Source organism: Hyla sarda, chromosome 13, assembly GCF_029499605.1.
Source record: "Hyla sarda isolate aHylSar1 chromosome 13, aHylSar1.hap1, whole genome shotgun sequence".
NCBI classification, from domain to species: domain Eukaryota; kingdom Metazoa; phylum Chordata; class Amphibia; order Anura; family Hylidae; genus Hyla; species Hyla sarda.
Genome location: NC_079201.1, coordinates 35,565,186 through 35,591,061, shown reverse-complemented (window position 1 = coordinate 35,591,061; position 25,876 = coordinate 35,565,186). Strand labels below are relative to the sequence as shown.

Below are 25,876 nucleotides of genomic sequence, written 5' to 3'. Positions count from 1 at the left end.
TTGAGATTACAATTTTTCGGGCTTCATTTATTTTTACGGCTGGTTTGTAACCCATGGATCTCCTTATCCACTGCTCTTAACCTCCGCCCACAGGACTCCTCTCCACCCACCATTATGTCCTGACCCCTCTCTAACCTATCCATCCCACTGTCTGCTTTCTTTGCTTTATTATCCCCCCCCCCCACTCACCTAGTTTAAATACTCTGCCACCCCTTCCAGGATTCTCTCCCCCAGCACAGTGGACCCCCTTCCATTCAGATGCAAATTATCCGTAGAATAGAGTTTGTACCCCAATGAAAAGTCAGCCCAGTGCTCTAAAAACCCAAACCCTTCCCCCTTACACCAAGACTTAAGCCATGCATTTAACTCCCTAAGCTCCCGCTGTCTTTCCTGCGATGCGCATGGCACAGGAAGTATATATAACACTTAGGATAGCAAAATACGCCCAAATGCGGTTACACCTGATTTAGGCGATAAAAGCAGGTGTGTAGGTAATTCTGGCCTTTAACAATAACTGGCCCCTATGAGTTTACCAGGAAAAAATTTAAAAGCGCTAAGTGTGTATATATTACACTTAGGACAGGAAAATACGCCCCAGTACGGTTACACCTGAACTTGGCGTTAAAAGCAGGTGACTAGGTCTTTTAGTGCTCACACTAACTGGCCCCTATTAGCTTTAAAGTAATACACCCTAGTATAGTTGCAACATAAAGTATACTCTCTCCCCTATCCCTGTCTATGTGCCTGCCTGCAGTGATGTGGGCTTCAGGTGAATGGATTTGCCGCTGTAAAGATCTTTTTTCTCAGTACCACACACAGACAGACACTGTCTGCTCTCTCAGGAAAAAATCCCAGCAATGCCTGTCTGCAACGATGGCTGCTGAATATATAGGGCTGTGACATCACAGGGCTGGCTGGCTGCTGATAGCCTGCATGCCACATGTGATTCAGGGTGATCCTGCCTACCTGCCTTCCCAGAGTTCTTTGCCCCATGACCTCAGACGTGTAGCCGCCATTTTAGATCCCCTGGTCTAGACCGCATTAAATGGAGTTTAATGAAGCGACTCGTTTTATCGAATCGCGGCGATATTCAGATTCATTACATATCAAATTTTTTACAAAATTCGTAACGAATTTGGATTCGTCCAATTCGATTCGCTCATCTCTAGTGGCCAACAAGGGTTTTGCCACCAAGAACTGATTTATGTTTCGCAAAGGTGTCAAATACTTATTTCATTAATCAACACATAGAAAAATTAGGGCACTATCTCCGTAATAGACCATGGGCCGCTAATACATATACACCGAAAATAGAGGCCAGAAAACTTGGTCATAAAAGTATTAATCTTTATTACAAAAATACTTAAAACAATTAAACAGATTAAAACAACATTAGTGAAAAGACGGTTACACATACAGAAGAAAAAGAGAAGAGGATATCGCATAAGGCGCCTACTAACAGTTCTCAATCTACATGAGGTGGAATTATATAGGTGGAAGATTGGAACAGGATTACAGGTAAGTAATATGTCTAATAGAATAAAAATGGCGCAACAGCAACTGATACAATGATAGTTATGTAATACAAGGGTGGAGGCTGGAAGGAGATAGGGTCACAAATAACAATGTAAAGACTGGCCACACCATATACCCCACATACAATACCTCACCTCACCCCGAACGCGTTTTCGTTAAGGCTTTATCAAGGGACGCCCACACACACACACCAACTATTCATGAGGGGGATAGCTGCTTAGTATTATGGTTGCACACAGATAAGGCATATACGGGGTGCCAGTAACATGATAACGTGTAGTGCACCATGCTGGCTTACAACCTATTAATGATGCCCATACTATCGGCCTGCCCAGCATCTTATGTACACCCCACATCGCACTGACACCCCAGGCTCCCCCCTCATCACAAGGCCACACCACATCATAAAAAATATATACTTCATATGTTAAACATGAGTTGATATTTTGGCCAAAATAATGGTGTTGGCGAGCTTGCATATTTTGGGCAAAATATCAACTAATACGTCATGTTTATCATATGTAGTATATATTTTATATGATTTGGTCTAGCCTTATGATGCTGGGGCAGCCTGGGGTGTCAGGGCATTGTGGGTGCATAGATAAGATGCTGGGTAGCCCTCGTGATCGAATAGTATGGGCGTCACTAATAGGTTGTAAGCCAGCATGGTGCACTACACACTATCATGTAACTGCCACCCTTTGTATGCCTTATCTTTATGCAGCTTTAATACTAAGCAGCTACCCCCCTCATGAATAGTAGGCATGCATGGTTGTTCATCAGTATTTTGCACCTATGCCACCTCCCCTTATATAGCATTGTGGCTGATCGGCATCATAAAGGAAATAGGTGCCTAACCTGCCCTTGTACCAGTTAGGCTTCTTTCACACTGCTGTTAGTACACGGCAGCGTGACGGCCGTCGGGAGAGCTGGGCAGAATAGCAGGAGAAAAATTACTGCATGTGCCGTCTTTTTCTCCCGCTATTCATAATGGTGCCCATAATAGTAAATGGGAGCTGCTGGGACCAGTGGTTGCCCGTTGCTTCCCGTCATGAGAATGGCTGTTAAAGTCAGAAAATAAAAAGAGACTTTGACGTCCATTCTCGACGGGGAGCAAGGCCAGTGTGAAAGGGGCCTAACCAGTAAGTATGGCCTTTTTTCTGTGATCAGCCTTTTTGCTGGATTGTTGTCCTATTTTCTGTGAAAATGTTCTGTTTGTAGTAGAATTTTGCAGACCTTGAGATGGAAGAACCATATTAAGAAGTGACATAGACTTCAAGCAACCCGCCAACACTGTGCATCCTGTAAAAGACTGATAGCGGGAGCCCAAAGTTGAGAATGGAAAACCAGACTGAAAAGCCATAGTATTCCCGTTCCAGACCATTTGTATACTGAGGATGTTCTCCAAAAGCTGACATGATCCATAGCTGCAAAACAAAGAAAAACATCTAAGTCTATAATGTAGAGAAGGAACCAATGTAGTTTACATGTGATTTGTGTCAAGCACAGTTTAAGCTCATGCTCTACATGAAGTATCTTCCTTCTCATATTGCTTAATCCTTGGTTGAAAGGTCTTTTCCAGTCAAAAATTCAAATCTACAAATATCACACTGATGAGGTATTGGAAATAAACAGTGTACAGGAGCTGGAAGTCCTGACTCCATACATTGTTTGTAATAGTGGCGCTGGTGGAGCTTCCATTTACTTCAGTTATCCAGCACCACCTCTACAAACAATCTATGGGACGGGGCTTCTGACTCTCATATACTCTTATTTTACGCTGCCACAGCAGTGCCAATCAGCTGAACGCCAAGAATAACGAGTGTTGATATTTCTAATCAACTAATGGTGGCCCATTCTGTGGATATCATAACCAAAACCTTCTGGAGGGATGACCACCTTGGGGACTAGAACCCTGTACTAGGGTTTCACTAAAAACAACCTTTATTGGTATATGTTAAAATTATATAAATGTAAATAAAGATAATGATAAACTGTTTTTAAAATTAATCAGAGATCTCTCTTATTAGCTAGCTATTAAAAGTGTATTACTGGCCAAATTGACAACCTCCAAGCCAATTATTCCAACAATGGCTATTTATTACAGGCTCTAATAACCTCGTATAGATGGCCTGCACTTTTAGATGTCTCTCACACCTCTATATGGTGTGCTCTATTAATGCTCCAGTGTGATATATAGGATTACAATAAGGTATCTGAGAGCTATAGTGGGTATCAAACATTTCTCATGCTTTGCAAATGATTCACTTTGCTCTCACTCACACATGGTGGGCATTAATAATGGATCTCTCACACCCAATGAACATTAATTGGGGGTTTCTCACACCCTCCAGTATACATCCCCAGTGGATCTCTCACACCCTCTATTGTAACATAGTAACTGTTACGCCTAGCGCTCCGGGTCCCCGCTCCTCCCCGGAGCGCTTACGGCGTCTCTCTCTCCGCAGCGCCCCGGTCGGTCCCGCTGACCGGGAGCGCTGCACTGTCATGCCCTTCGGGGATGCGATTCGCACAGCGGGACGCGCCCGCTCGCGAATCGCATCCTAGGTCACTTACCCGTCCCGGTCCCCTGCTGTCATGTGCTGGCGCGCGCGGCTCCGCTCTCTAGGGCGCGCGCGCGCCAGCTCCCTGAGACTTAAAGGGCCAGTGCACCAATGATTGGTGCTTGGCCCAATTAGCTTAATTGGCTTCCACCTGCTCCCAGACTATATCTAATCACTGCCCCTACACTCCCCTGCCGGATCTTGTTGCCTTAGAGCCTAGTGAAAGCGTTACTGTGTTTGTCCATACTGTGTACTTGACCTCCTGCTATTGCCTTATTGACTACGATTCTTGCTGCCTGCCCCGACCTTCTGCTACGTCCGACCTTGCTTCTGTCTACTCCCTTGTACCGCGCCTATCTTCAGCAGTCAGAGAGGTTGAGCCGTTGCTAGTGGATACGACCTGGTCACTACCGCCGCAGCAAGACCATCCCGCTTTGCGGCGGGCTCTGGTGAACACCAGTAGTGACTTAGAACCGGTCCACTAGCACGGTCCACGCCAATCCCTCTCTGGCACAGAGGATCCACCTCCTGCCAGCCGGCATCGTGACAGTAGATCCGGCCATGGATCCCGCTGAAGTTCCTCTGCCAGTTGTCGCCGACCTCACTACACTGGTCGCCCAGCAAGCCCGACAGATCGCCCAACAAGATCACCAGCTGTCGTACTTGACCACCATGACACAGCAACTCCAGTCGCAGCTACAGCAGCTTCAGTCACAGCTACAGCAATTTCAGTCTCAGCTACAGCAGCAACAACCATCTCCTCCGCCAGCTCCTGCACCTCTTCCGCAGCGAGTGGCCACTCCTAGCCTCCGCTTGTCCCTGCCGGACAAATTTGATGGGGACTCTAAGTTTTGCCGTGGCTTTCTTTCACAATGTTCCCTGCACTTGGAGATGATGTCGGACCAGTTTCCTACTGAAAGGTCTAAGGTGGCTTTCGTAGTCAGCCTTCTGTCTGGGAAAGCTCTGTCTTGTGCCACACCGCTCTGGGACCGCAATGACCCCATCACTGCCTCTGTACACTCCTTCTTCTCGGAAATTCGAAGTGTCTTTGAGGAACCTGCCCGAGCCTCTTCTGCTGAGACTGCCCTGCTGAACCTGGTCCAGGGTAATTCTTCCGTTGGCGAGTACGCCATACAATTCCGTACTCTTGCTTCTGAACTATCCTGGAATAATGAGGCCCTCTGCGCGACCTTTAAAAAAGGCCTATCCAGCAACATTAAAGATGTTCTGGCCGCACGAGAAACTCCTGCTAACCTGCATGAACTCATTCATCTAGCCACTCGCATTGACATGCGTTTTTCTGAGAGGCATCAAGAGCTCCGCCAGGAAAAAGACTTAGATCTCTGGACACCTCTCCCACAGTCTCCATTGCAATCTACGCCTAGGCCTCCCGCCGAGGAGGCCATGCAAGTGGATCGGTCTCGCCTGACCCAGGAAGAGAGGAATCGCCGTAGGGAAGAGAATCTTTGTCTGTACTGTGCCAGTACCGAACATTTCTTGGTGGATTGCCCTATCCGTCCTCCACGTCTGGGAAACGCACGCTCGCACCCAGCTCTCGTGGGTGTGGCGTCTCTTGATGCTAAGTCGGCTTCTCCACGTCTCACGGTGCCCGTACGGATTTCTCCTTCAGCCAACTCTTCCCTCTCAGCCGTGGCCTGCTTGGACTCCGGTGCCTCTGGGAATTTTATTCTGGATTCCTTGGTGAATAAATTCCACATCCCGGTGACCCGTCTCGTCAAGCCACTCTACATTTCCGCGGTCAACGGAGTCAGGTTGGATTGCACCGTGCGTTACCGCACGGAGCCCCTCCTAATGTGCATCGGACCTCATCACGAAAAAATTGAGTTTTTGGTCCTCTCCAATTGCACTTCCGAAATTCTCCTTGGACTACCCTGGCTTCAACACCATTCCCCAACCCTGGATTGGTCCACAGGGGAGATCAAGAGCTGGGGTACCTCTTGTTTCAAGGACTGCCTTAAACCGGTTCCCAGTACTCCCTGCCGTGACCCTGTGGTTCCCCCTGTAACCGGTCTCCCTAAGGTCTTTATGGACTCTGCCTTCCATAAGAAGTGCCTCTCCCCCCCTCCCAGTCCAGTCAGGCAAGCCTCGGTGCCTCCTCATGGCCCCCGTCCTGGTGTCACACTGCCCCATGCCAGGCCTCGCCCTCTGCCCTCCCTCCCCATTCCCACTCCTGCTGTACTGCCTGCCGTTGAGGAAACCCTCCATTCTTTCCCGGTGTCCTCATCCCAGGGGAGGCAGTTACCGGACAAAGAGAAGGGGAGACCTAAGGGGGGGGTACTGTTACGCCTAGCGCTCCGGGTCCCCGCTCCTCCCCGGAGCGCTTACGGCGTCTCTCTCTCCGCAGCGCCCCGGTCGGTCCCGCTGACCGGGAGCGCTGCACTGTCATGGCCGTCGGGGATGCGATTCGCACAGCGGGACGCGCCCGCTCGCGAATCGCATCCCAGGTCACTTACCCGTCCCGGTCCCCTGCTGTCATGTGCTGGCGCGCGCGGCTCCGCTCTCTAGGGCGCGCGCGCGCCAGCTCCCTGAGACTTAAAGGGCCAGTGCACCAATGATTGGTGCCTGGCCCAATTAGCTTAATTGGCTTCCACCTGCTCCCAGACTATATCTGATCACTGCCCCTGCACTCCCCTGCCGGATCTTGTTGCCTTAGAGCCTAGTGAAAGCGTTACTGTGTTTGTCCATACTGTGTACTTGACCTCCTGCTATTGCCTTATTGACTACGATTCTTGCTGCCTGCCCCGACCTTCTGCTACGTCCGACCTTGCTTCTGTCTACTCCCTTGTACCGCGCCTATCTTCAGCAGTCAGAGAGGTTGAGCCATTGCTAGTGGATACGACCTGGTCACTACCGCCGCAGCAAGACCATCCCGCTTTGCGGCGGGCTCTGGTGACTTAGTGGCTTAGAACCGGTCCACTAGCACGGTCCACGCCAATCCCTCTCTGGCACAGAGGATCCTCCTCCTGCCAGCCGGCATCGTGACAGTAACATAGTTCATAAGGTTGAAAAAAGACCATCAAGTTCAACCTATAACCCTAATAAGCCCCTATTGAGTTGAGTTGATCCAGAAGAACGCAAAAAACCCTCATACTAGAGGTAAAAATTCATTCCCGACTCCAAATATGGCAGTCAGAATAAATCCCTGGATCAACCTTCTGTCCCTATAAATCTAGGATACATAACCAGCAATGTTATTACTCTCCAGATATGCATCAAGCCCCTTTTTGAACTCTATTACAGAGTTCATCATGACCACCTCCTCCGGGAGAGAATTCCACAGTCTCAATGCTCTTACAGTAAAGAACCCCCGTCTGTGCTGGTGTAGGAACCTTCTTTCCTCTAGACGTAGAGGATGCCCCCTTGTTATTGATACAGTCCTGGGTATAAATAGATCATGGGAGAGATCTCTGTATTGTCCCCTGATATATTTATACATAGTTATTAGGTCTCCCCTAAGCCTTTTTTTGTTCGCCCCCCAGTGCTGGGTCTGCTAGGAGGTTAAATTTTTGCTCAGTACGTTTAATACATTATTATTATAAGCTGCTACAGAGGATCTCTGTATAAAATATCACCAGCCTCCCCAACGTTTCACCAGAGTATTGGCTTTTTCAAGGGCAATTGGCTTATGATGGCAATTGGCTCACGCTTCCCTATTTATAGACTTTTATTGTGACGCCACTTCCGTTCCCTCTATTGCGTCCCTTCCGATTATTTACACCAATCAATAAATGTCACGTCATTCACCACATGTTCTCTTGTTGTGATCATGTTATGATCCAGTCACATGATCACGTGTCCGCATCACATGATCACGTGTCCGCACCACATGACTTCAATCCCAGCGTTTATGTCCTTGCGCATTCTCGCGTTAATATAAATGTTCACACATGCGCGCAGACTTAATCTTTGTGTCCTATTCAATGGGATCTGCGCATGCCCGGGATTCCCAATCAAGGGCTTCCTTCTTCATGTTATATATTGCGGACCATAAATTCATTGGTTGCACAATGAGGTGGACATCTCTATTGCTATGGAATTATTCTTCAAAAGGTTATTTTCCAAAATGGTTACTTCTTCATATAATATATTATGGGCTATTAGTTTATTTATTGCACTAGGAGATGAACATTACTATTACTATGCGATTGTCATTCAAAAGGATTATTATTCAGAAAAGTATCAACATGAGCTTAGAATAAGAAGGTGCTCAGTATTAATTAAACTGAGCTAGATATAAATTGGACTAGATGTAGTTAAAGGGTAACCCCTTAATAAAACTAATTTTTGCTATTGAACTCCTTTGTTTAAAAAAAATGAAGTTTTCTATGTTTTATTTGTGCTTAAAAAAAAGCTCAAGAGCACATTTACCCCCATCTTATACACAGACTTTGGACCGAAGTCCAAACACAGAAAGTGCAGCCTGGAGTGCAGAGGGGGGGGGGAGGGGTGTACAGCCTCATCCAATCATAGCTCCTATCACACTTAACTGCCATATGCTGTTGGTTGTACACCCCCCCCCCCCCCCCGCACTCCCGGTTGCACTCCCTATGTTTGGGCTTCGTTCCAAAGTCTGTGTACAAGATGGGGGAAAATGTGCTCTTGAGCTTTTTTAAGCACAAAGAAGACATAGAAATATTTTTTTTAAACAAAGTATATTAGAAATATTTTTTATTTGCCATAAGGAGTGCAATAGCAAAATTAGTTTTAATGAGAGTGCCCATTTAAATTAGACTAGATGTCAGTACCAATCATGGGTAGCCTTCCCGTAGCTAGATATCCTACTACATTATATTCCATCTCCATATTTACATATTACATCATGGCATACTGGAATCTTGAAAAAATCTCATAGGGAATCGTATACCAACCTGAAGTATTTTCCGTATCATCTCTATCTATCAAACATATTAATTATTACTATTGCTAAAGTACATTAGGAATCTATCATACAGGAATAGGAATACATATAAAAGTATCCTCATCTACTGCCATGTGGTCTTTATGTATAGACAAATTTTGGTACCGAATGATTCCTCACCTATGGGGATCAATAAATTATTGCACCTCATCTAGAATTTGACTGGCTTGTTGCCATGATATGTTGTATATTAGTTCTTATTAGTTGGGACATCTAGTTCTCTAAACGCTCTTGTCCCAATCCCGTAATCCCCCTCTTGTAATCATAGTACTGTTGTACTATTGGTAGATGATGTGGTCTTAGTCCTATCTTTCTGTTATCTCATGTTATTAGTCTAAACAATCTCCTTATTATTTTTCATGAGGATCTTCATCATTCCATCCATCCAGTTCACCAGACTCAAGCAACCTCCTCCATTCCTCATCTCCCAGGTAAGTATCAACCGAAATTCTAATTACAGGATATCGTGTCTTACCATTGTTCCATTTACAGTATCTTTTCCAATCTTATTTAGAACTACTCTTATGTCTCATGTTAAAAATGCTGAATATGAAAATCCCTCATTTAAACCCATTGGAAATCTACTGTTCATTCTAAATATCCATTTTGCCTCTTCCTTTAATAAGGACTTGTCAATGTCTCCCTTCCTTGGGCCTATTTTAAAGTTTAATGTTAATGTTGTTTCTGTGTACAGTATTAATATGTCTGGCCAATGGCGTATCTGCTCTTGTTCGTTTTGTACTTAAGAGTTTCCCAATCCTTTTCGCTACTGTTGGGTGGTTTTCCCCACATACAGTTTCGGACAGGAGCACTTTGCTATGTAAATAACATTGCGACTACTGCAGTTGATAAACTGTCTATATTTACGTTTATCTAAGGGATTTTCAAAAGTTTTTGTCTTAGGCATCATCTTGCATACCAAGCTGTGCTCACATGGGTATGACCCCTCCGGTGGTTTGGGAAGCCACATCTCTGCTCTTTCCTCCATTGGTTCATAATAACTATGTACCAAAAGATCTCTCAAATTGGATCCTCTCCTATATGTGATATTTGGGTTCTCACCTAGTACTTCCTTCAGGTCAGGGTCCAGTCTTAAAATGTTCCAATATGATCTTAAGATTCTCATTACTTGCAAGGTATATGCATCATATGTTCCGATGCATCTAATAATTTTCAGATCTTCTTTTTTCCTAGCCCAATCTGCTAATAGGATATCTCGTTCACTATGTCGGGCCTTATGAAAGGTTTTCCTCATCCCCTTTTTAGGGTACCCTCTGTTAAAAAAGCATTCCATCTGGTTTTGGCTCTCTGCTATGAAATTAAAGTCTTCCGAGCAATTCCTTCTGGCTCACAGATATTGACCTGTTGGGATGCTGCGTTTTAATGGGACCACATGCCAGCTTGTCCAATGCAGAAAGCTGTTCGTAGCTGTCGGCTTTCGATATATATTAGTTTGTATGGGATTATTTGCATCTATATATCGTGAGATCCAAAAAATTCAGAGATCTACCTCCTACTTCTGCTGTAAACTTCATCCCTATGTCATTGGTGTTCAATTTCTCCACAAACTCATAGAATAAAGTGCAACCCCCTTCCCTAAAAAATTAAATCTCATCTATGTATCTACCCCACTATAGAATGTGTTATGTGTAATGTGAGAAATCATCTCCAAAAACAATTGTACTCTCCCACCACCCTAAAAACAAATTAGCAAATGTTGGTGCACATGCTGTCCCCATTGCTGATTCTTGCGTATTATCAATGTTTTCTCTTCTATCATTAGTCTCATGTACTTTATGTAAAGCTAATTTGCGGCAAATAAATTCATGTCTTTCACCCAATTATACACATCAAACTTAGGTGTCGGTGTAAACGGGAGTCCCTTCATTAATAATGATCTTTCTGTTTTTGTTATAACTCGTGAAGAGAAATTAAAAACTGAATAGCTATTCACCAATCAGAGCTCCCGTCTTCCGGCGGTGGGGATTATGAATTATGACAGCTGTATACAGGAGTCGGTGGGCAGTGCAGTGGAGCCGCATGTGCCACTGGCTTGTACAGTTAATAAATACGGATCGCAGCGGGTCTCTGGAGAATGAACTGCTGCGATCTGCCCCTCAGCCCCTGGACTATAACTCCCATCATGGGCAGAGTCTGTCCATGATGGGAATAGTAGCCTTAACTGTCCCAAAAGAGTCCCGCAGCCGGGGGATGTGCAAGTGCCATCCCATGATGGGATTAGTTGTCATTCAGCAGTGTTGAGGGACGGCTCCTGCATCCCTCGGCTGTGTCGGTAGAACACTTTCCTACGTGTCCTTTTTGATGGTGTATTTTTGCGTAAAAATTTTTTATTTGCGCCAAAAAAATGCGTCTAAACAAAAAAAGCACAAATTAGTATGCACTGCAAAATGCATTCCACAATACACAAAAAAATAGAGTACTTGATTTTTGCTCTATGAAAAGAGACGCAAAATAACTCACTGCGCAGAAATTTGCGCTACATATAGAAAAGAAAAAGCTTTTACCACTAATGATAAATTCCCCCCTATGTGTTTGCGTGGATGATATATGTTGGCCCTCAGATGACTAGTTAGACACTTCCTACTCCTTTCCCGTCTTGTTGCTTGTATCCTTGTTAGTTAGGTTTCCCTTGATTGAGGACAACTGGATCTTTGAGATGTATGTTACAAACTATATAATAAAAATAAATGCAATTATTAAGGCACCCCAAACCGAACAGTTTCTCCAGAAGGACTTGGCATTTAGTAAGTCTCTGTACTTGGCTCTCTCTATACCTTGGCAGAATTACTTAGTTTTTCACATTAAAACAGTGCGGGGAAGAATATAACTTACTATAATATTACAAAGCACTAGAAAGAGGGCCATCTCCTTCACCAGTCTGCGGCTGACATTGAGACGTCCAACATCTTGTAAGTAAGCCAGAGATGCCCTGCGGATCTCAACCATGGAGAGCCTACGAGGGGCTTCATTATGTTCCTCTTTGCTCTCCTTGGTTGCCTGTAAATAATAATGTTCATTGTGCTCCTTTTTCATGCCCTCTATTATGAAAATATTTTGGAACATGTGCTGTAAAATAATCAGAATGGAGTATGACAGGTTTAAAGTGTTGAGTAGATTCCATGAACCAGTGGCTATGATGGCAACCATGGAATAATAAGAAATAGAAAACTGACCAAGGGCAGCCCCAAGCAGGAGCATAATTTCCAGACTGCGGGTATAGTTTTTAGGGGGACTCCTATGTCTAACGATCATCTCCTGATGATGTGCGTCTATCTCTGTGCTGTGTTGCTTTGTTTGATGATTGATATCTAGATGGTCCATCTTATTTTCCTTGCACAAGTCCTGCATTCCAATATGTCCATTGCAGATTTCATTCTCTGCTTGCTTTTCAGTGTCCTCACACTTTCCCTCCTCTTCTGATGTGTGATACTCAATATGTTCCTGATCCTCAAAGTTCTTATTCTGTTCTCCATTTGGCTCCTTGTCCCCTTCTGCTTCTCCCTCTGATTGCCAATGGTCTTTATACTTCTCTACATTACGATGCCTACATTCACATTTACTCTTTTTTTGCCTCTTTTCTTTATTCTGTTTATCGGGGTCTTCACCATTTTCATTATCATGTCTTGTGTATTTCACATGTTGTTTATCTCTAAAGGTTTGAGCAATTATCCCTATAAAGCAGGCTATAACCATGACGGACAGCAGAATGATACTGTACATAAAATATATGACGAAGGAAATGGTGGTTACAGCTCCTGCTGAAGCTTGTATCTGATACTGGATGAAGATGTAAATTCCAACTAGTAACGCAACAGCTCCTAGAATTGGACCATAAAGGACCCCTCGCAGATGAAATCTGGGGTGAGACAATCCAGAATGGTGCACTTCTCTCCTGCCAACATTCCTCCACATTATGAAAAGCATGGAAGCACACATCAAACTGTATTCAAGGTTGAAAGGATATAAAGTCACATATCCCCGCTGAAAGATGAAACAAGATGAAAATTTAGGGCACAAGCATCCATTTTCAACTCCATCTGGAAAGAAAGGTAACATCATGTTATTTATAGGACTCAGTGATGGTCAAGTATTCAAAAGGCATGGAATGGTAAAAAATATATTGCACAGATACTGAAGGTGTTGGGTTAGGGTTACTTGCCTGATGTGTCATTTGGTTGTAAACTTTCTATCTCTCGGTGCACTGAATCATTTATCACAGCCAGGAGCCACAGAAGAAAATTGGTGGCCATAGCCAAGATAATGCCCCATCTGCAAAATAAACTTGAATGAATAGCTGTACAGTACAGAAGTTAAATTGCAACCCTTGGAAAAGTGGATTTTCACACATGGGCTGTACACGTGTACTGTATATAAAGTATTATCAGTGGCTAAAATTTACAGGCTATTTAGGGTCAGTTCACATGTCCTTATTTTTGCTGTCCATTGACAAATTTGTAGAAAAATAAGGTTGTGTGAACGTACCATTCATACTGGAGCGCATCTGCAGCGTATTTGACCCCGCGGATGTGCTGCCGGCACACACAGTTAAGGCAGAGCGAATTCCTTGCTGCTACTCTGTGTGTCCCTCGTGACCGCTGGCAGGAAATCCATAGATAAGAGCAGACACACAGAGCTATGGCAGCAGCAACAGGATGCTCGCTTTGCCTGAACTCTGAGTATGGCGGCAGTGCATCCGCGGCATCAAATACGCTGTGGATGCACTCTCGTGTGAACGTACCCTTAGGCTGTTTTTCTTTATTTTCCACTCAATAGGGGATAGAAAGTGACTTAGGAAGTTGATCATCACTTCTTTTTTTTTCATCCCCACTTTATGTCTTCAGGTAATAGTCTTACTGCTTTCACTTCTTTCCTGTAGACACGTGTACGTACAGTGCTGTGCCTGGATAAACAACCAAGAGGCTAAGGCAGCATTTCCCAACCGGGTTGCCTGTAGGCCCTGCCAGGGGGGTCAGGACTCTCCGATTAAAAAGATGGCACCCCCTGTCAGCCATGTCCACCCTTCTGTCATCCATGTCCACCTTGGCCACCCCTCTGTCACCCCTGTCCATCCCCCTGTCACCCATGTTCACCCACCCCTGTCTACCCCCTCCCAGTCTACCCCCCTCTCACCCCTGTCCCACTCCCTATTCACCCCTCTCTGTCACTCCTGTCCACCCCTCTTTTACCCCCTTGTCACCCCTGTCCACCCCTCTGACCCCCTGTCTCCCATGTCCACCCTCCTGTCATCCATGTCAACCTTGGCCACCCCCCTATCCACCTCTGTCCATCCTCCTTTCACCCATGTTCACCCCCTTTGACCACCCCCCTTTTCATCCATATCCACCCCCTATTCACCCCTTTGTTCCTTTGTCACCCCTATCCACCCCTCTCCGTCACCCATGTCTACTCCTCTGTTACCCCCTTGTCAATCCTGTCCACCCTTCTGTCACCCTGGTCCATCCCCTTGTCACCCCTGTCCACCCCTCAGACTCCCAGTCTCCCATGTCCACCCTCCGGTCATCCATGTCCACCTTGCCCCCCCCCCCTATCCACCTCTCTATCACCTCTGTCCATCCCCCTGTCACCCATGTTCACCCCCCATTGTCCACCCCTCTGACCACCCCCTTGTCACCAATGTCAACCCCTATTCACCCCTCTGTCCCTTTGTCACCCCTGTCCAACCCTCTGTTACCACCTTGTCACTCCTGTCCACCCCTCTGTCACCCTGGTCTATCCCCCAGTCACCCATGTTCACCCCCTTATTCACCCCTTTGACCACCCCCTTGTCTACCCCCTATCACCCATGTTTACCCACTGTCACCCCCCTTTTCACCCCCGTCCACCCCTCTGTCTACCCATCACCCTGCCTACCACCCGTCCACCCCTGTCCTCCCCTCTGTTACCTATGTACACCCTGCTACACCCCTCTGTCACCCATATTCACTCCTCTGCCACCAATGTACACCCCTCTACACCCCTGTGTCACCCATGTACACCAATCTATCACCCATGTACACTCCTCTTCACCCCTCTGACACCCATGTACACTCCTACTCCCCTCTGTCACCCCCTATGCCCCCCCCCCATTACCAATGTACACTCTTCTACACCCCTTTCACTAATGTACACTCTTCTACACCCCTCTACCACCCATGCACATCTCTCTGCCATCCATGTACACTACTCTGTCACCCATGTACACTCCTCTACACCCATCCGTTACCCATGCACACCCCTCTGTCACCCCCTACATGCCTCTGTCACCCATGTACACTCCTCTACACCCCTCTGTCACCCCCTACACCCCTCTGTCACCCATGATCACCCCTCTGCCACCCAATTACACCCCTCTGTCACTCATGTACACTCCTCTACACCCTTTTTCACCCATGTACACCCCTCTGTCAGCCCCTACACCCCTCTGTCACCCATATAAACTCCTCTACACCCCTCTGTCACCCATGTACACCCCTCTGTCACCCATGTACATCCCTCTGTCACCCAGGTACACACTTCTACACCCCTCTGTCACCCAGGTACACTCCTCTACACCCATCTGTCACCCATTTACACCCCTCTGTCAACCCCTAAACCCCTCTGTCACCCATGTAAACTCCTTTACACCTTTCTGTCACAAATGTACACCCATCTATCACCCCTGTACACCCCTCTGTCACCCATGTACACTCCCCTACACCTCTCTGTCACCCATGTACACCCCTCTGTCACCCATGGACACCCCTCTACACTTCTATCACCAATGTACACTCCTCTACACCCCAATATCCCTCTGTTTCCCATGTATACTCCTCTGTCACCCATGTACACTCCTCTACCTGTCACCCCTCTACAAGTTTCTACACCCCTCTGGTACTCCTTTACACCTTTACACCCCTGTATTCCTCTTCACTTGTAAAAGGGGTAAGATCGGAGTCAAGCTACCTACCTACAGGCTAGAGGCATTGTGTGTGGGTGAGGCTGGAGGCATTTGGGTGCGTTTGTTGGGAAGTAGGATACATTATGTGTGGCGGAATCTGGATGCTGATGCTGGTAAAGTGCAGAGCAGGTTTTACGGTGAAGAGTTTTGGCTGGAAGAAATCGTTATGATGGCCCGGACCAGATGGAGAAGAAAAGGGAACGACACTGATCAGAGAAGATGTCATTTGTGAGTTGCTGTATATAGCAGCACTGTAATCTACATAGCCGACAGATATATAGGTATTGTGCATTTCTTCTTTTTAGCCTTTATTTTTTGGTTGTGCGTCAAAAAATTAGGGACGCCCCGCGAAAACATTTTTCTCAAGGGGCGCTCTGAGTTGAAAAAGGTTGGGAACCACAGGGCTAAGGTGATGATAGGTGAGGGCTCTGGGGTTGGGACTTACCTGTTCATACTATGACGCCTTAAATCACCATAACATGAAAAAACAGTACAACCTGTTTAATCCCATTCCATAATACAATGGTTATTCTAAACACCATATTCATCTATGTTTTAATATTTTAACTCTGTACACCCACCTATTAAGGTTGTGTTGCACCTGGACACAGTCCCTGCAGGAAAGCCACAGAAAAGACGTCTGCAAAGAAAAGCCACTATGAACTACAGTTGTACTTTGGTTAAAAAAAACACATATCTGAATCTAGCTTTCACTGTTTGAAGAGGATTTTCAAGCAACGTGTAAAGGTGGTCATTGGTCTGTAAAACAGAAATTAGAGCTGCAGACACCATTTAGCATTTATGTAACTACTACTTACAGAAATATTGGCATTTTTCTATTTGTTTGCGATGGCTGTGGGAGGTGGTCAGGTGGCCAAAAACAGTCAGTCCAGGTGTTTTATGGGTCAGTAACACTTATTTATCTTATTTATTTATCATAGACTTTGTTAATGGTTGACAAATTAATCCCATTTCCAGATTAGGTGGTAAAATAAGCTCTCAAGACTTAGTGGTACAGTAGATAACCATGCTATATTACATAGGGTAGTGACCAACTAGGGCAGACAGATGCATATCATATCAAATATAGTAATTCAGGACCTTATTACATTGCCCAACCCTACACTGTAAAACAAAGCAAGCTTGCAAATTGACTCTTGTTTACAGGGCCTTCCCATCTTGCCTCAGGCCATGGATAGTTTTGCGGTACTTTATTGCAATCACTTTGTTGGCAACACATTCCCTTTTAAATGGAGAGATGTGTAGCAGGTGGCCAATGATTTTTTTGACAGGTGACCCGATCAGCTGATGAGGGGGCATTTGCTTATTAGTCGGCCTATCCCTGACCCTTTTACATAGGGCAATATCAGTCTGGGTAATAACCTCAGTGATTACTTCAAGTACATATGTATTTAAAGGAGCATTCTGGAGAAAAAAAATTGTTCAAATCAACTGGTGCCAGTATGTTATACAAATTTGTAAATTAGTTATATTCAAAAATCTTAAAGAGTACCTTTAATGAGCTTGATAAATTTTTTAATCCTCCCAGTTCACTCCCCCCCCCCACCCTGATAAACCATCATCTGCCTTTATTTCTATTTTTTTTTTTTTTTAGTTTTCTACCTTGGTATCTTCTTCTTAGTCTTAGTGAGCTCCATAGACTGGGAAGGGCTGTTCCTCAGCAGGCATGACATCATCTAAAGCCCTGCAGGGAAGAACTTCCTCCCTCACTCTGCTACACACAACCAAGAGCAGTTCAGTGTGAGAACTCTATCGGCACTGAACGCTATCATGTGTAATCTCTGCTCAGCAGCTACAAAAGGGAGCTGAAATATTCAGTTTTACATACTCTATACACTGTGCTGAGCTTAGGCCCCACCTGCATTTCCTAACTTTTGTTTCTGCCAGGCTGCTGCAGGAAACAATCTGCAAGAAGGACTGTAGGCAGGACAAGAAGGAGGACTCCTTGTGGTCAAACTTATAGGGGTTAATTTAACACATAAAGTTGCATAATTTTATTAAGATGTATATTAGTAAGGTAATTTCAATAGACAAATCTATAACATATACATTTTTATTACTAATGACAGGTACTATTTAAGCCTTCTAGTACTTATCAGCTGCTGTATGCCTGGAGAAAGTTGTGTAGTTTTTCCAATCAGGCATGGAGCTCTCTACTGCCACCTCTGTCTGTGTCAGGAACTGTCCAGAGCGGGAGCAAACTCTCCTGGTCCCAACTTTGTCTGATTGGAAAAACTACACAACTTACTACAGGGCATACAGCAGCTGATAAGTACTGTAAAGGATTGAGATTTTTTTATAATATAATTTGTATACACTTTTTTTTTTACTTTGAGTACCCTTTAATGACTGCAGCCGATTATTGGCCTCATCTTCCTCATCCTCCATGTACAGTAGGTGACAGCTAAGGCCAGCGATTGGCTGTAGCTTCACATGCACAATGATGTCATTGCAGCACTTCTAGTAGCAGACACTGGAGCCATGGCGGTATACTGAGTTGTGAGTAAAGTATTTTTTTTTACCCCAGTCCCAGCCTGTATGAGAATTTTTTAAACTAATGGAAAACCCCTTTAACCAGTTGCCAACTGCCCATAGACTTAAAATATCTGGAGGTTGACAATTAACCCTGTGCGGATGTTATAGAAAGTCTGTGCAGTGTTCTGAGACTGCAGAGAGATTGTGCCACTGCTAAAGAAAAGATCCGTCAGCTAGCGACAGCTGAGGTCATCAGACAAAAGCATGGACAGTTTATTTTTTTCCCTTCCTGATGGCTGTATACACAGAACTCAATGAGCCCTGTGTTTACAGCTCAGCAGGAATCCATCATATCTGCAGGGTGTCTGCAAGAGTTGCTTAGTCTAAGGCTATGTTTACACCACGGAAGGTCAGCATAGAAAATCTCCCTGCTGACATTACACAGACTGCGGACGCCGGCACAATATGCCGGTGCTAGGACCGCTCGGGAATGTGTCATCTCATAGACTACAATGCATTCCATGCAGAGTCCACAAAAAGAGTGAGCAGGTTCTTTCTTTCTGCTGAAACGGAAATCGGAATTTCCGTGGCAGAAAAATCTGGTGCAGAAATTTTGCCGTGTGCACAACGCAGCATAATCAAATTGAAAATAATGGGACTCTGCTGCTGCGCAATCTCCGTGCAGCATTCTGCACAGAAATTCTGGCGTCTGAACATAGCATTAGGGGGCTGTATTCCTGCTGTAACTGAAGCTACTATTTCAGCCCCAGTTACAGGGAAAATTCCAGCAATAAAAAGTATAAGTATAGTATAGTGTGAAATGTATACTAGCTGAGTACCCGGGGTTGCCCCGTTTTTCCTTCCTAATCCTTGTTGGGGAGGAAAATCAACAAAGGATGAAGCTTTTGACTTCATATCCTGTCCTCATATACTTTTGTCATATCCTGTCCCCATATCCCGTCCTCATATCTCAACCTCATATCCTGTCCTCATATCCCAACCTCCTATCCAGTCCTCATATCCCATCAAATCTCAACCTCATATCCTGACCACCTATCCTGTCCTCATATCTCGACCTCATATCCCGTCATCATATCCCAACCTCCTATCCAGTTCTAATATCCCATCAAATCTCAACCTCATATCCTGACCACCTATCCTGTCCTCATATCTCGACCTCATATCCCGTCCTCGTATCCCGACCTCCTATCTCGAACTCATATCACGTCCTCATATCCCGACCTCCTATCCCATCCTCCTATCCTGACCTCATATCTAGAGATGAGCGAATTTACAGTAAATTCGATTCGTCATGAACTTCTCGGCTCGGCAGTTGATGACTTATCCTGCATAAATGAGTTCAGCTTTCAGGTGCTCCCGTGGGCTGGAAAAGATGGATACAGTCCTAGGAGACTCTTTCCTAGGACTATATCCACCTTTTCCAGCCCACCGGAGCACCGGAAAGCTGAACTAATTTATGCAGGATAAGTCATCAACTGCCGAGCCGAGAAGTTCGTGACAAATCGAATTTACTGTAAGTTCGCTCATCATTACTCATATCCATCCTCATATCCCATCATATCTCGACCTCATATCCTAACCTCCTATCTTATTCTCATATCTTGACGTCCTGTCTCGACCTCATATGCTGTCCTCACATCCCATTCTCATATCCTGTCCTCATATCCAGACCTCCTATCCCGCCCTCCTATTTCGACCTCATATCCTGTCTTCTTATCCCATCCTCATATCCTGACCTCCTATCCTGATCTCATATTCCGTCCTCATATGTCGACCTCATATCCCATCCTCATATCCCGTCCTCATATCCCAACCTCATATCCAGTCCTCATATTCCATCAAATCTCAACCTCATATCCTGACCACCTATCCTGTCCTCATATTTCGACCTCATATCCCGTCCTCATATCCTGACCTCCTATCTCAAACTCATATCACGTCCTCATATCCTGACCTCCTATCCCATCCTCCTATCCTGACCTCATATCCCATCCTCATATCCCATCATATCTCGACCTCATATCCTGACCTCCTATCTTAGTCTCATATCTTGACCTCCTGTCTCGACCTAATATGCTGTCCTCATATCCCATTCTCATATCCTGTCCTCATATCCAGACTTCCTATCCCGTCCTCCTATCTCGACCTCATATCCTGTCCTCTTATCCCATCCTCATATCCCGACCTCCTATCCTGATCTCATATTCCGTCCTCATATTCCGTCCTCATATCTCGACCTCATATCCCGACCTCATATCCCGACCTCATATCTCGATCTCATATCCCATCCTCATATCCCATCCTCATATCCTGACCTCCTGTCTCGAACTCATATCCCGACCTCATAGCCTGCCCCAATATCCAGTCCCCATATCCCATCCCATCTTTGTGAGATGGGGTGTGGCTTGCAAGCCAGACCGAAACATTCACCAGGAGATGCAGAGCGGAGCTTGTGGAGTAAGGTACTGGAAGTCCCATATACTTGCATGGGACTTAAAACAAAAAAAACATATATTTTTTTTTCCCCCCATAATAAATTTTTATTAAAGATTTACCAAACAATGGTAAACATACAACTTCATGTCAAGAGGTAAGGCTGGGTTCACACTACGGTTTGTAACTACGGTTCCCGTATACAGCTGGGAGGAGGGGTGGGCGGGGCTTAATTGCGGCGCCTGCACTCAGCCGTATTCGGGAACCGTAGTTAATGTATGTCTATGAGGTCGACCACGTTTTTGCCTGCGGTCGGGAAACCGCATATGGCCGAAAAAGCAGCCAACCGGAGGCTGCGATTCACTCCGGTCAGCTCATATACATACATTAACTACGGTTCCCGAATACGGCTGAGTGCGGGCGCTGCGATTAAGCCCCGCCCACCCCTCCCCCCAGCCGTATACGGGAACCGTAGTTACAAACCGTAGTGTGAACCCAGCCTAACATAGAAAAAAGGATGGAGAGGCATATTTCAATACACAGCCAGGAAGGCAAAATAATGCAGTAAGAGCATACATATCAGGTCTCGGTGGTTGTCATAGGGCTTACAGTGTGAGAGCGACAAAGAAGCCTCCCAGCAGAGGGGAATAAACATGAAAACCAATTCAGGCGATCTACGTAAAACAATCACACAAATATGGAGGAATTAGGGAATGCACTTTCCATGTTACGGTGTGCAGACTAGCATAGGAGAAAAAGCACAGAAAGAGGAGAGGAGAGGGAGAGGAGAAGGAAGAAAGAGAGTACTAGCAAATGGAGTAAGTAGGGGAGTAGAAGAAGAGTAGATGGAATAACACTGGACATACCTCTCAGGATGGCAGGCGCCGGCGGGCCCCTCAGGGGGAAGGATATCGAAAATGACACATGGCGGTTAACACGCCCGAGAAGCAAATGAGTGGGTTAATGAGTATTTTGCGGTGAGAGGTCTAGAGATCTGAATTCAGGCGAGGAAACAAAGGTGGTTCGAGGCTCCCAGATCAAACAGTGTTTCACAAATTGACGTTTGGAGTCAGCCATAAGTTCCTCCATGCAGTGGATATGTGAAAGTTCTTGAGCCCATGAGGAGAAGGAGGGGGTGAGGTGGTTTTCCATAAGTGCGGTATTACCGACTTGGCTGCTAGAAGCATGAATCTAATTAGACGGGCGTTCCATTTCGGGACCAATGGGGGTAAGATGGAGAGGAGCAGAGGGGCCGGGGTCAGTGTAAGGCATATTGTAGTCAGTTTATGTATCACGTCAATGACACTATTCCAAAAGGGCCTTATACCCAGATATGCGACATCGTGCCGCCACATCGCCAACAGGAGTCCTCCACATTTGGGTAAATGCGGGACAACACATCTGGCACTCTGTACCACCTCAATAACACTTTGTAGTTCATTTCAAGAGCTTTGCACAAGATGGACGTTTTATGCCAGTGTTGAAGTGCTGCATTCCAGTCCCCATCTGAGAATGAACTACTAATCTATTTTTCCCAACCTTTCAGGTAGGGCAGGGGCTCATTATGATGAGCTCCTAGTATAAGAGCATATATTTGTCTCACCGGGGGAGTCTCGCCGGTAGGAGAGCAGCAGAGTTTCTCGAATGGGGAGGGAGAGCGGGTCAACAGAAGCGAAGCGGAGCAAGAGTTAAAAAAATGTTTAAGTTGCATGTATTGGAAGTGATGAGTCGGTGTGAGAGTTGGCAGAGCAACAATGTCGCGTAGTGGTTTCAAGCCCGTGGCATCTAGGAAGGCGGAGAATGAAATGCCTTCAGATCTATGGTGACCCAGGAAGGAGGAGGAGGACAGGGCAGGCGGGAAGTACTGGTTATTGAAAACTGGGGCAAGAGGTCCATTAGGAGAGAATCGAATATTACCGACCGGGAGTAGGCGTTTAACATTCACAATGGAGAGAGTTACTGGGGGAACCATGGGGGCCAGGCCAGCCGGGACCGTTCGCATGGGCAGCCAGAGTACAGATTTGGGGTCAAGTGGAGAGACATGTCTTTCCAGGGCAACCCATTGCTTTGTGGTCTGGCCAGTGCTGCATTCGAGAACTCTTGTCAGGACAGCTGCTAGAAAATAATACAGACAATCCGGCAAACCCAGACCCCTGTGTTCTTTACGTCCAGTCAGGACGCGTCGGGATATTCTCGGGTGTTTGCGGGCCCAGACAAAGCTAGAGAGGAACGAAGCAATCCCTCCGAAGAACGACCTGGGGGGGGCATATCGGCGTGCAGGAGAAGAGGTAGAGGAGTCTCGGCAGCACATTCATTTTTATTATATTAATCCTCCCAAGCCAGGAGAAATCTTTCTGCTCCCATCCAGCCAAGTCTGTTTTAATAAGATGCAAAAGGGGAGGGAAATTGAGTTGAAAGGCGTCCTTGGGGTCTTTAGGTACTTGGATCCCAAGATAGGTGAGAGAAGTGGGCCACCACTTGAAGGGGTAGTTGGCTTGCAATTGTCGGACGATTTCTGGGGAGAGGGAAACGTTAAGCGCTTCGCTTTTAGAGGAGTTTAATTTGTAGTTCGAGTGAAGAGCAAAGGTGCGTATGGTCGCAAGTAGGGCAGGCAGGGAAGTGTGCGGGGAGGAGAGGAATAACAGTAGATCGTCCGCAAAGGCCGAACATTTATGATGGTGAGAGGCAGCGGGAAAGCCCCTGATGTCCACATTATCACGAATCGCTATGAGTAAATGTTCCATGCAGAGCACGAACAAGAGGGGCGATAAGGGACACCCCTGCCTAGTACCATTACAAGTGTGGAAAGGGTGTGACCATTAACTCTGACCTGGGCTTGCGGGTCCGAGTAAAGGGCCATAATGCGAGCGAGCATCTGCAATCCCAAGCTTATCTGAGAGAGGGTTGCCCTCATTAAGCCCCAGTCCATACGATCAAAGGCTTTCTCGGCGTCTAAAGAGAGCAGGCATAAGGGTGTCTTAGTCCTGCGTGCCTGGTGTATAATTGAGAAGGTGTTATCCCTTGCTTCTCTGCCCCGTATGAAGCCAACTTGATCGTTGTGGACTAGGGCCTCCATGTATGGGGCCAATCTGTTCGAGATCAGTTTTGCAAAGAGCTTCGTGTCTGTGTTCAACAGTTATATGGGGCGGCAGTTTTGGCATAGGGATGGGTCTTTATCTCCCTTGGGGATCACTGTAATAAAGGCCCGCAGGAAGGATTGAGGAAGAGCGGTGGAGTCAGAGATAGTGTTGAAGGCAGAGAGAAGGGGTGAAGACAGTTCTGACCCAAGGAATTTATAAAATTTGTCTGTGTAGCCATCCGGTCCTGGGCTTTTGCCCGCCAGGAGAGATGTGATTGTGGAGCTCAATTCCTCAGGTGAGAACGGTGCTTCCAGAGCCGATATGGCATCCGGCGGCAGTGACGGCAGCGCCGTCGTGTTAATATAGGAATAAAGAGAGGACTGGTTTGAAGGAGAGGATGATGGGAGGCTGTATAGCTTAGCGTAATAGGAGCGAAAGACGTCAAGAATGTTCGAGGTAAGATGGGTGAGGGATCCTGACGAATCTCTGATACCAGAGACAAAAAGGGAGGCTCTCTTTTGTCTGAGAGCCCTGGCTAATATTTTACCAGGCTTATTCCCCCATTCATAAAAGGACTTTCCCCCAATCTGTTTATAATTAGTGTTGCTCGCGAATATTCGCAAAGCGAATTTTATTCGCGAATATCGCATATTCGCGAATATTCGCGAATATAGCACTATATATTCGTAATTACGAATTTTCGCCTATGCTAATTTATATATATGCTAATTTTTGCATATGCCAATTTTCGCATACGCAAATTTTCGCATACACGAAAATAAAATGAGAGTATTACGAATATGCGAATATTCGCGAATATATGGCAAATATTCGTCCATATATTTGCGAATATTCGCGAATTCGAATATGGCCTATGCCGATCAACACTATTTAGAATATCTGTGTTTCACGTTCAGGATGGTTAGGATTTCCTGACGGACTCGTATAATGTCACGGAGGGTGTGTTCCAGTTGAGATTGCTTGTGTTGGGATTCTAGGGCATGTAGTTCCGTTTGAAGGGAGGACAGTTTAAATGACGCCTCCCTCTTCAGCCTCGCCCCATGTTTCACCAACACCCCGCGGAGCATGCATTTCAATGCTTCCCATTTAATAAGTGGAGAGGAAGCATCTGAGTCGTGGTCCGTGAGGAAATTGGCAATCGATTCTTTCAGTTCCTGGGCACAGAGGGAGTCCAGAAGGAGACTCTCATTAAGCCTCCAGGTGGCGTGGGGTTTGGCGAAAGAGGGGAGCGTAAAGGTAAGCCTCACGGAAGCATGGTCTGAGATGGTTATAGATCCAATGGACGCGTGGATGATCGATGAGAGAAGATTATGGGGGCAGAAGATGTAATCAATACGGGAATATGAGTTGCGAGGATGGGAAAAGAAGGTATAGTCTCTGCCATTTGGGTGTAGGGAGCGCCATGTATCGGCGAGTTGTAATTCATGAAGTTTAGAACGAATGAGCCTCAGTCTGCTGTTGGGGAGGAGGGAGCGGCCAGAAGAGGTGTCTAGTGTGGGGAATAGAGGGAGGTTAAGGTCTCCGCAGAGTAAAATTTGACCCGTCGCAAAGGAGGCGAGAGCCTCCAGGGTATTTAGGAGGAATGTGGTTTGATGACGATTAGGTGCGTATATGGAGGCGATGGTAAGCTTATGACCAGAGCGGTCACAGTTAGCAAATAGATATCTGGCATGAGGATCAGAGACAGAGTCCAGAATTTTTAATGGGAGGGATTTATGGAAAGCTAGGGAGACGCCTTTAGTGCGCGCATCAGGGTTCGTGCTGTGCAGCCAGGTCGAGTAATATCTGGTGATAAGGGTGTGGAGGTGATCTGTTTTGAAGTGTGTCT

At 45.9% G+C, this 25,876-nt stretch overlaps 1 protein-coding gene across 1 annotated transcript in view; it reads right to left on the bottom strand.

Annotated features, from left to right (window-relative positions):
• Positions 1-2,792: 2,792 nt before the first annotated feature.
• The window catches only part of LOC130297294 (proton channel OTOP3-like), a 58,530-nt gene continuing 35,446 nt past the window's right edge, over positions 2,793-25,876 (bottom strand). The window contains exons 7-10 of the mRNA XM_056549603.1: positions 16,579-16,637; positions 13,220-13,329; positions 11,893-13,097; positions 2,793-2,963 (exon numbers count right to left, since the gene is read on the bottom strand). Of these exons, the coding sequence (XP_056405578.1) occupies positions 2,793-2,963; positions 11,893-13,097; positions 13,220-13,329; positions 16,579-16,637 (1,545 nt within the window). The remainder of the gene's footprint in view (positions 2,964-11,892; positions 13,098-13,219; positions 13,330-16,578; positions 16,638-25,876) is intronic.